Here is a 12,537-nt window from a genome sequence, read left to right on the forward strand (position 1 = left end):
CATATATGCAATTAAAAATGAAGAAAAGAAAGATGCTTGACCTAGAAGACAACAGTACCTTGTAACTTGTAGTTGTTTAGTAATAAATAATGCTCTGTTTGAAATGAATATGCCAGTACTCCATAGTTTATTCTATCAACGAACAGCAAATTGCGCAAACTAACAATGCATGGGCGCACTTTGTGAATATGAAATTAATAAAAAAAGAAGTTATCATGTTTCTTTTTTTGGATTAATTACACAAAAGTTCCCTAAACTTTAAAATGTTTTGGTTAAGTTTTTCTATCAACTCATCCGCTAATTTAAATGTTAATTGGAATATGATTATTTGTTAGAGCAGTGTTAGACATAAGGTCCCAAGGGCGGATGTGTTTTCAATTGCATGTGGTCCACCAACAAAATAAGAGCCTATTTAGGTAGTTGGTGCCCTTCAAATATGCACCACTTATATCTTCCTAGGGCTGGCCTAGTTCCATTTCACAAACACAGATCCTCCATGTTCTATGGCTCATTAAGTAATAAAAGAAATCCTAGATTTAATATTTATACGGCAATGTCCTTCATGTCGTTTTCATATATCTTTTTGTTTTTTCTCATATAGTAATAATGGATGATCTTCATGATATAATTTGACAGTTTAATTAAAAAATTTAGAGCCTTAAGAAAAAAAATTAATAAGAACTTTTAAAATTTTGACGGTTTAATTATTCTTTAAAAAAAATTAGGAGGTTTAATGAAAAAAAATTAAAAACTTACCAATTATAGGATGGTTTAAGAATAATGCGATAGCTTTTTTAAATGAAAGTAAGATATTTAAATTTTGATATCATAACTGAAGAAAACTAAATTTGCAATATTATTTTATAATTAACTTTTATAATATTTAATATAGATTAATCGATTAATAAATTAAATATCGTTATATTTTTTTTTAGATTTAATTAAAAATATTCAAAAATCTAAATTAAAACGTTCAGGCCAACTGGAATGCAATATAGGTCAATTCCTCAACTGATTCCAAATCTTGCCTTAATCAGCTGAAAGCAAAGACCAAATCGCATCATAGTACGGATCGGCAATTAGGAAATTTTTGGGGGATTAAATTGCATGATTTACGGCGAAAACAAAGAACAGAACATCAATCAAATCAAACCCCACGAGTCACCATCTATGACAGCCACATCTGCATGTTCTCTGAAGGGAAACTGTATGAAAAACAATTACGAAAGGTCCACCACTGCTCACCGGTGCTCTGTTGAACCAGGAGAGGCACAGTGTTTTTCTTCTTCTTTAATAGTTGGAAAAAAGAAAAGACATTGGGTTTCTGGTTTAGGACGTGAGGGCCATGTTAGTGTGGTGCCACGAAACTGTGTTGTGAGGGCATTTCTACAGTATCGCGCCTTAATACAAGGTTAAAATAAGGTGATAATAGTTTTATTATTGTTTAAATAATAAAATCGGTAAAAAGTTATTGATAATATTATTTTTATTTAAAATATTAATTTTTTAATATTTTCGATCATTTTTTAGTGCCTAGTAATATTTTTGGTCATTTTTTAACGTCTAATAATATTTCTGATCATTTTTTTGAAAATCCGGTTAAAACCCTAATAATAATAAAATCAATTATTTTTTAGCGTCTAATAATATTTTCAATTATTTTTTACTGACTTTATTATATAAACAATAACAAAACTAATAATATTATAGTTTAATCTTATATTAAGACTGTCACACGAGAATATTTCTAGTGTTATGAAGACAACGTAGTAAGGTCATGTGAGGTTCGTTCCTTCCCCAAACTGCTTCAAACCGCAAAAGCATGGGTTGTTTCGACCGTCAGTTGAAAACTGTAAACTGCACTGTTTTGGAATCTTTTTTCAGTACCTAAAAAATTGTACTAAATCAACAGTTCCCTAAGTCACGTTTTGTCCTTTCTTTGTACCGCCTTGTTTTACTACTCCAACTCAGATATAGGTCATGTGAGGTTCGTTCCTCCCCCAATTAGGTATGGGCACCATATAATGACCTTTTAAATTAGGGATAGATATGTTAGCTGTATAGATGAATTTTGATCTTATCTGATTTTATAAAATGATATTTTTTAAATTTTAGATTCATGTCGAGTTGTGTTAGACATTTTAAAAGGAATAAAATTAGGTTAAGTTAATTTCAGTTTAAAATAAAAAATTTCTTACATGCAATAATAATATTTTTATATATTTGAAAAAAATACAATAATATAATTCTTTATACTTTTTAATTAAATCTCTATTTTACTTAATAAAAATGATATATATTTATGTCAAATCAAATCAAACCGAGTACGAAAATCTAATTCAAATGTCGAGTCATAAAATCTTACTAAATCCGAATAAGTTCATAGGTAAAAATATATGATACTCAAATTAGATTTAGATCGATCAAAAACTTAATTAAACCGGCTCATGTTTATCCCCGTTTCAAATACCTGAAAGTAGGGGAGCAAAAATTGAGAGGGCGATTATTTTCACTCTCAAAGATTAATGCAGTCTGTGACTTACGTAAAGGTCAAACACTTATTTAAGCAGCTCCACCACAACTTTTTCAGTAATGTCCTCTATGTATATTTTATTCAAATCGGATTCTCAACACGGTTCTAATCAAACATATATGACGGTAAATGAGACGAACTAAATCATGAGCTATTTAATATCGATTCAGTCAAAGCTTGATAAATACTTAATTTGAATGGATTCAACTCGAGCTCGACTCGAATTCTTAACAAGACGAAACGAGCTACTCATACTCGACTCAAAAAACTCACGAGCTACTCGAAAAAATAATACACTAAAATTTTATCTTTTAAAAATTAAATTATTAATAATATTAACATTTTTGTGTTGATTTTTTTAGGAAAATACATTATAAATGTACTTTAGATTCAGGTTCGAGTTTTAACCGGATTAAGATTTTTTTTATTTCGAGCTTATTTGAGCTTCAATTCATAGTTTTGAGTTCGAGTCGAGCTTGAAACTTTTAGGCTCGCGAGTTTTCAAATCGAGTCGACCTCAATTTCAGAGTTTTCGAGTCAAAATGAGCTCAGCAACTCAAACTCGACTAGTTTACAACCCTAAATTTACAAATGCTTATCTAAAATAAAGTTAATTGAATTACGGTTCTATCTTTCTAGTAACACTTCTTGATAAAAGGAAATTACAAACGACATGAAAATTATAACATTTGAAGAAACCTCAAATTGAGTAAAAACGTCATATTAAATTAGTTCGATTCGATAAATTACTTTTGCAAGTCCAGATTCAATTCGTAGTTAAGCCAAATGATAGAACAAACGGACAAGTCAAACTTCCAATGTTAATGCAACAAATAATGTCAACTTAATGCTTACATCCAACAACGGATGGTATATGATTGTTTCCAGCTATATATTTTGTTTTTATTCCGTGATCAGAGATGGATATCCGAACCGCGACACTCCGGACTCGTTGAACTCGGACTTAGAAAACCAATGAATGGATGCAGGTGAAGAAAATATGAAACAATAACATACTGAAATAGGCACTGTGACTTTTCAACTCCTCGAGAAGTCGCAAGCTACTGTTTCAACTCGGATTTTGTCATTGTGTTCCCGTTCTGCTGTTGTGATTGCGGCTGCTGCTGCTGGAACTGATGGGGAATGTTTAGCTGGGAAGACTGCTGCTGGTGTAGCTGGAATATCTGGTGGTTAACAGGAAGCTGCTGTGAAACCATCCCCTTGGGCGGATCAGAATCACCACCTAGCTCTCGAGTAGCAAGCTTTAGTCGCCGGACCTCGGCAGTTAATGTTTCTTTGAGAGCTGTCCAAATGCAACACAAGGGTCGAGTTATTGAGGCATAAAATTTCACAGATAAATGAATACGACCAATATATGCAGACCACAATCTCCACCTCTGAGACAGGCTAAACATAAAGTTCAGCAGGTTTAATTGTTTCCCGAGTATGAGACTTTGTGAACAGAGGTAACATGTTTATTCTAATATATGAATATCAATCGAACGTGATAATAGAACTATACAAACACATAATATCCGTTGCCGGATATTTTTCCTATCAATGCACAATGATTTTAGCTACAAACCATACATTTCCTATACAAGATATGAATATCTTAGATACTTGCACGCACATGTCTTAAGAATCTCTCGTTCTCAACAGTACCGTAAAAGTAGAAGCGGATAGTTGCAGTTACAAAAAACAGAACATGAGGTACCAAGAAGCATGAAGTATGAAGCATGAGACACCATGATAGTTGCAGTAAACAGATACTTTTCGGCCAAAAGTAGAGGACTAAAAGATTTAACAAAATGAAAATTGGATTACACCATCACGAAGTTGTGCCTGTTGCTCCATGGCCTGAATACGAAACTTCATCGTTGTTCTGGTTTGTGAGCCCGGCAGATTCTCTCTGCGTCAATTTAAAGTTGAGAATGAGGAAAAGAAAAGTAGGAAATATAACTATAACATCACGTGCTCGAAATTTTCCACCTGCAGGAGTGTTGGTTGAGCAGACAATGTGGTAGCTTCGGTCTGCAGAGTCTGAACCTTGTGCTCCAACTCTGAAATGTAACGCATCTTCCTTCTTTGGAACGGGCAGCTGATTGGGGATTAGCCAAAATCCTTAAAAGTACCAACCGATAGTTAAGTGAGATGCTATAGGATCATCAAAAAAGTTATTACAGACTTGAAAAGTACGATACCTCTTTGCACGCTTCGGATCAGTCATTGCAATCTCCGCAAGCTTATCATTTGCCATAATTTTCTTCATTTCAGCCTAACTGAACTCACCACTTCCAAGATCCAAACTAAAGGAAGATGAATTTCCATCAATTGAATTGCCCGGTGAGAGTCGTCCAGGACGAGTTCCCGGTGAAGGTGGTAGTTTTGGCGACTCGTCACCAAAGTTCAACTTCCCCATGAAACTATCCATTGAAACACTTCTATAATGTCTAGAAGAAGGAGCTATGTCTCCTCCTGCACTCCTTTTGATCCCTTCCCTCTTCTCAGATGAATTCATCCCACCTAGTGATGCACTATTTCCACTCTTGTTCGCACTGCTTTCCGCTTCATTATCGCTGCTATCACCACATTGGTCTTTGTTCCACTTGGTTTATTTGGGATGGGAGAAGTAAGGGCTCTCCATTGGTACAGAATGGACCTCATGTTGGGCTCTCCAATACCAAATTAGGTTTAGATTGGATTGAGTTCAATCCCCACAAATTTTATACCTACAATTATTATGGGATTGTGCTACGTCTTTACCAACATAAAAGATAGACTTTAAAATCAAACATTGAAAATGGTAAAATGATTCAATAATGTGTTAAAAGAACAATATTTTTCCATATATATATATATATATATATTGGATAAATTATTTTTTTCAAATAAGATGTTTTCTATAATATTATGAAAATCGACCCGAGTATAATGATTTTTGGATGACACCTAAACTACACATCGACTTCCAAACACTTTATGTATACACGATAGCATAGATAGTTAATTATACTCCAAAAATCGTCGTATGATTCAGACGGTTTTTTAGATATTGTAGTGTGAATCAAACGACTTTCACGAGTACTATAACAAACATCATTTGACGAAATATATTTTCTCCACCTATGTCCATATTATTTTTCAACCCCATTATTTAAACAAATTATCCACTAAAAGGTTCTTAAAAGGCCAACCCAAGCTCTTTCTGCTGCTTAAATTAATGAATTAAAAAACATAAAAGATTTATTTAAACTTAATATCTAATTGAGACTAGATTTATTAAGGAATTTGTTGTTATCTTTGAGATTTTAGGCTCTAGCATTGCGTATGCAAGGAGTTTCGAACATATATTATCTTCTATTATCCTATAATTTTAAAAAAAGATTTAATTTATATAAATTAGATTAATGAATTTAAAAATATAAAAAAATATAAATAATAAAATTTTATAATAAAGCCAATTCTATATAATAAAGCCTATAAAAACTTTAATTGTTGTTGAACCGGAAAAAAAATATAACATAATTCTTTAGTTTCGTCTCTCTCAAGAACTCCTACTTTAGCCAATCACACATGATAGATAATTGGGTCATCATGTACTCTTATATAATTATCAACATAAATACTCGGCTCGTACCAAAGCAACTTCCCGAGTCATCGACTCGTTTCCCCCCTGATCCTCAGATCTAAACGACAACGTTCCAGATCCGCAATGGCTTCTGTTTTCAGCGGCGATGAAACGGCACCTTTCTTCGGCTTCCTCGGCGCCGCTGCTGCTCTCGTCTTCTCCTGTAACTATTCATCACTCTCCCCTATAATTTCATCGTTATTTGTTCTTTCTTTTAAATTATTATCTTATCTCTTTTAATATTAGACCTGTTTTAATTTCCATTGATAGAGAATTCATGGATAACTATTTATATGTTCGTTTAGCGAACCGCTTAAAAAGAAAAAGAAGAAAATTTCCATTTTTATTGTAAATTACGTACAAATTTAATGGTATTTGACATGATCTTTGAATTTGTGATATGAATAATTATAAAATAAATTATTATTTGGTTAAAATTAAATCGTCTTACCTTTTTTTATTTAAGAATCTTTAGTTCACCTGTTGACATAATTAGTGTTTTTCGTTAAAATTTGCCATCAATATCACTTGAATTATACTAACGTCGAAACGAATCATGGTACGAACTCAGTACGCATACTGATAGATAGGAGACAGTGTTAACGATTGGACTAAAAATTTTAATTTGAAAAAGTAATATAACTTGGTTTTCATTTTTTTAGTACAGAGACTGAATTTTGATACTGTTTAAGTACAGGATTTGACTTTATAATATTGCTGTCAAAGTTTACTTTCTATCGGACTTAAATGGCAGAATTTAGATTTGGATACTGCATCCAAATAAGCTCAGAAGCGCTTGAATTGAGAAAAGTTTTAATTTGTGAATTTAGGTATGGGAGCTGCCTACGGGACAGCAAAAGCGGTGTGGGAGTGGCTTCAATGGGTGTGACGAGGCCTGAGTTGGTGATGAATCTATTGTACCGGTGGTTATGGCTGTGTTTTGGGTATTTATGGGTGATTATTGCTGTTATTATTAGTACTGGGATCAATCCTAAGGCCAAACCGTATTACCTTTTCGATGGTTACGCCCCTCTTCCTCGGTCTTGCTTGGCCTCGCTGGTCTTCTGCTGGAATGGCAATTGGAATTGTTGGGATGATGGTGTCATATATCTGCTTTAACTTCCATGGGACATTTTTGTCGTTAATTAACACCAGCTGGTCTGATTTTTTTTTTCACGGTTTCTTTATGCACTCGTGGATTTTGATATCATAGCAGCCCTTTTTCCCCTATTGGGTTTGAGTCAGTTTTGAAACCCAAGCTGCCCTCCCTCATCTAGGCAGGCTTGAAATTTCTGAGATAGTGAAGTCTAAATCTATGGGTTTTTTTTATATAATATAATTTAGAGTTAATTATAAGATAATATTTGTTCAGAATATTTCTTAATCATTGGCAAACACATACACTCCTTGCAACACGGTTGCTCGAACCCTTTGCACCTTAGCATGTTACAAAGATAGCATTTCTATTACTCAGTTTCATTATGCTCTTTGCACCTTAGCACTAGACAAGAAAAGCAACTTAGACCCTTGGGTAAGTGCCCATCTGATGATGTGCACCAGGCATGAAAAAGTCCTGATTGAATTAACGTTATTTTCTTTAATTTTTGACCATAAGTAAATCATTCATATTACTAATGCACATATATGCATATACACGTTCGTGTATTGACAATACAAAGATAGAATTTCAGTTTACCAAGTTTGCTGTGACCTTCACATTGTGCATCTCTCTCATATCTATTGTTGAATCGTCGAAAATGTTTTTTGAGTATTTAATGAAATCGAACATATCATACGTTTGGCATATATCTTCAGTCTGAAACTTCGAACGAACGACTTTGTTTTGCAGAGCTAACGCGCAGCAGCCGAAACTTTTTGTTGGAATGATCCTTATCCTCATCTTTGCCGAAGCTTTGGCTCTCTATGGCCTTATCGTCGGCATCATCTTGTCTTCTAGAGCTGGCCAATCTAGAGCAGAATAAGCTCGTGCAGCTGCATAGTATTCTTAATTATATTGCTTATGTAGGTATCACTGTATCCGAACTGTTATTCGATCGTGCTTGGGTTAATTCCGATTAAACAGCAAGTCCAGTTATTTATTGATTAAAACATCTACTTTTGAGTACTCATTTGATGGTTGATTTTTCCCTTATAGAATAGAATTGAGTTTTCCTGAAAAAAAATGCTGCTGAAGTTCAAGCTGTTAATGGACAGGTCGGTTGTAAATGAGACGAGACAGATCGCGAGCTACTCGAGATCGACTGCGAGTTCTTAACAAGCCGAAACAAGCTACTCATATTCGATTCGAAAGCTCGTGAGCAGTTCTAAAATATAATATATTTTTTAAAAAAAAATATTATTAATAAATTTTATTTATGTATTGATGTATTGATATTTTTAAAAAATACAGTAAGATTTCATGTATTTAAGGTTCATGTTCGAGTTTGAGGCTTCAATCGAGTTAAGTTTAAGAATTTTTTTCCCACTTCGAGTATTTCGAGTTGCTCACGAGCTTCAGTTCAGGATTTCAAGTTCGAGCCGAGCTTAAAAATTTTAAGCTCACGAGTTTTCGAGCGAGCTCAATTTCAAAGTTTTCGAGTCGAGTCGAGCTCAGTAATACTCGAGCTCGACTCGGCTCGTCTCATTTACGCCCCTAGTCCGATCCATATATCCCAATTGTTGATTATGTTTTCTGAAAGTAATATTCGATGGTTCGTAGGCCCATAGATTTGCCCCGGACTGAGCAAGGAACTTTATTCCTCGAGCCGAACTCACGTGGCCTAACTTGAATTTAAATTAAGTAATTGAAAATTTATTTTTATTATCTTTAATTATATGAACATGACATAAATTTTGTTTTAATATGTTTTATTAATGTATAAGAAGTGCTCTTTTAATCAAATTAATTCGTATTTTGCATAATCTTAAGAGTCAAACCCACGTCATTTAGATTATTACAACAAAAATATTTTTACTCGAAATGTAATGATGATAGGATTTGAATTAACATAATTTTCATTCACATTTTTTGTCAAAATCTAATTGATAATGTGTGAACACACAAATATATAAGAGATTTTTGTAATTATTTTAAGACAATCTCCCTAAATTTAAACCTAGCAAAACTCGAGACCCTCCAATGTAATAAATCGCAATTGCAATTTTACTCCAATGTTTGGGAGAAACATGACACCCTCTAAAAGAAATTTTGAGAGTTTTATTTAAGAATGGGTTTTAAGTGCATCCTTAACATAAGGGTACTTAAATTGATTTATATTGTTTAAAGTAAGTGGTGTCGTTGATCTGATTTATGCAAAAGGTATGGTAAACGGGTTTCTTTTTTGCTCCTATTTGTGAATGGGAACCGGATCTCCGATCCGAATGTCTCCGTCACGCTCAATTGCCAACCAACAATAGTAACGGAATGACAAACGACGTCATATAAAATTAGAGAAAATAGTTTGTCACGAGAAAGATTCCAGATTGTAATATATGCCAAGTCAACAGCATTTTTGTATCTTCAATCCGACCAATGATCATTTGTTACACTAGACCAGACACACAACAACCACAAAAGAGCAAAGATCATCAACATGAATTTATTAGAAAGTCTTATCTCAGGTTGAAAGAATGCAAAGTAGTTGCTGTCCAAGACCCCCTGTTACGCACTCGAGGATCCTTTAGATCTGCATCAACCAAAAATTAAGAGTTTCAACATTAAAGTTAAACTAAATGGGCAGAGCAAGCGAGAGAGGCTCTTTCCATTACTGCCTTGGTGATAGTGCAAAAATCGTCCAAATTTAGAAGAGACAAACATGTAGAATCATCCCATAAATTATACAATGGATGATGTATATCTAAATGAAGTATGTATTGGACCATTGGTGGAATGGCAAGGACTTGTTATCAAGTTCACAGTTGACAACAACCTGGGTTAGTCTTTGGACGACACCTATCCCTTATCAAAAAATAGGGGGGGGAGAATCTATATGAAGCATGTGGCTAACCTTTATTGCTTGGGATATGAAAAGATGGATGTTTTAATCATTCTCTTCTCGACCATAATTATACACAATCTCAATCTGCATCAAAAGCGAACAATCAGAACCAGATAAAAAGCAATGAGACCAATAAGAAATTTAGTAATAATAGCTGACAGAACACAAATGATCTAAGCAACAACATAAAACAACACAGTGCTGCATGTATTAGGAGGTTATGCATATTATGAGACAAGTTGACTTTTCAACTCACCACACCTTTCTCCACCAAATAGATAAATTTCGATGCTTGATCAAGATAAAGATAAAACCTACTTAAAGGAAGAAATAACCAAACTATCTGCTATCAAGTAGTAAAACAAGACAAGAAAAAGGCTTCTAATTTCTTTTTACTAGTTTTCTTCTGATCTGCCGTATATAATTTGTATAATGGGTTGATAAACAATGTGACTAGTGAATAACTGTGTACAAGAGGCATTGGCAGAATGCATTGCAAGAAATGTTTAGCTTAACACTTACCCCAGAAGGTGGGACAGGGTTCGAGTAAACTTGGAACCGCCAGGAGCCCAAGGAACTGCAAATGAATTTAATACACGAGCTTCAAACAACATACTAGGTTTAAACAGGAAACTAAGCCCTTATAAGAAACCTACCTATATCACAGTCAATCAGCATGTCATAACAAAAGTGATACATAATCAGCAATAATTAACTATTGGTGGAACACTATTAAAAAAAACTATTGGTGGAACAAACACAAGAATGTAAGTGGAAAAGAGATGCCGCTGAACAATGAGAAGTGAATTGGCATAGTAGTAGTGTGGTAACATTTCCTTTCGCCTTCTTCTGCCAACCTTGGCTCTCATTTGTTTTTTCACACAATCAATTTCACTGGTATCATCAAACTATCATCATCGAAGAAGAACTGAAATCCTATAACTGATTAATTATTATGAGATTCACCCAACCTTCAGAATTTTGAGCAATTATCCTCTTAATTGTAGAAAAGAAAGTTCAAGTGAACTTATGAAATAAAAAATTTATTTAGAAATAAAAGAAGTGAATTAACATGGTAATGGTCTGGTGGACCAGACACAAGAACGTAATAACCAATTAGAGGTGAACCACGCACAACAATGTAAGTGGAAAACAATGCAACAAAGCAATGAGAGGTGAATTGACATAGTAATAGTTTGGTAGCATCTCTTAAACTACTTCCACAAACCTTTGCTCTCATTTTCCTTGTTTCACACAATGATTGGAAGTTAACTTGTATCAACAAACCATCATCAGACACTAAAATCCTATAATAATTAATTAGTTGCCAGCAAGATTTCAATCCCTTATCAAAATTGTGTTATTCGCCTCTAAATTGTTTGAAAAGAAAGGTTCAAAACAACTTATGAATCCCAAATTTCACTTACAAATCCCTTCCACGTGATAATTATTGAGACATGATATAAAATTCAAATTCCACTCCATATTTCTCTCGCCTTATATAATAACCATGTCTCTTACACCTACCGATATAAGGATCGGGATGCCGCCACTTATTATAAGTTGCTTCACCTGCAGCTATCATTTTGTCAATTGTGTCAAGATCTTCCTGCAAAACACACCAAATTGTAAAACGAAAACCAAAATAGCCTCAAGTTAAACCAATTAATTAAACCGTTCAACTACTATAAACATCATCTACAAGAGTCCTTACTCCTTTATAAGTTCAATGCAGAAGGTCAATAAGCTCAAATCATCATCATAGGAACAAACGAAAAAAAAGATATGCTTCGCAAATCACTATACGGTAAAAAGAAAATTTGAGATTCAACAAATACTCGTTCAAGTTTACTGTAAAATCAATTTGAGTTGAAGATTGAGAAATGAGGAGGACGAACCACATGCTTGTTGGCTTCGAATTTCTCGCGAAGGTCAGAGGCCTAAACATATAAATGAAATTAAATAAAATAGAGATCCAGTTCAAAAAAAAAGACGAGGAAATAAGATTGTGAAATTTTGAGGAGTTACATCTTGATAGAAGAGGTGGCGATGGACGGCCCAGTTGAGGGTGTCTTTCAGGGCACGGCGGTAGAGGATCCGAATCCTTTCCTTTTGCGCTGCTCGTCGAGCTAAATACGCCGCCGTCGTGGCTCCGCTCATTTCGGTGGCCTTTTTGCGATTGATTTCTCTTTAAGACTCTACACTCCCCTCTCTCTCTCTCTCTCTCAGGGTATTTCCCCACTCGACTTCCGCTCAGATATGGAAGCTTTAAATTGATCTATGAATGTGGACAGGAGCCCGTTGATGATGAAACGACAGCGTTTTCCCTTTTCAAAGCCCCCAATAATTAGTCTAATTACTTTTTAAAAATAATT

General features: G+C 34.2%; 1 protein-coding gene and 1 pseudogene across 1 annotated transcript; both read right to left on the minus strand.

Moving 5' to 3' along the window:
* Positions 1-3,419: 3,419 nt before the first annotated feature.
* Positions 3,420-4,793, minus strand: LOC120214755 (transcription factor RF2a-like). Its single transcript, XM_039212574.1, has 4 exons — positions 4,738-4,793; positions 4,551-4,634; positions 4,363-4,445; positions 3,420-3,836 (listed from the first exon to the last, which is right to left on the minus strand). Exons 1-4 carry the CDS (start codon positions 4,791-4,793, stop codon positions 3,595-3,597), a joined length of 465 nt encoding a protein of 154 aa, XP_039068505.1. The 3' UTR covers positions 3,420-3,594.
* A 4,953-nt stretch (positions 4,794-9,746) lies between these two features.
* Positions 9,747-12,397, minus strand: LOC120214801 (annotated as a pseudogene).
* Positions 12,398-12,537: the final 140 nt, after the last annotated feature.

This window comes from Hibiscus syriacus, unplaced genomic scaffold, assembly GCF_006381635.1.
Source record: "Hibiscus syriacus cultivar Baekdansim isolate YM2019G1 unplaced genomic scaffold, ASM638163v2 tig00110108_pilon, whole genome shotgun sequence".
NCBI classification, from domain to species: Eukaryota; Viridiplantae; Streptophyta; class Magnoliopsida; order Malvales; family Malvaceae; genus Hibiscus; species Hibiscus syriacus.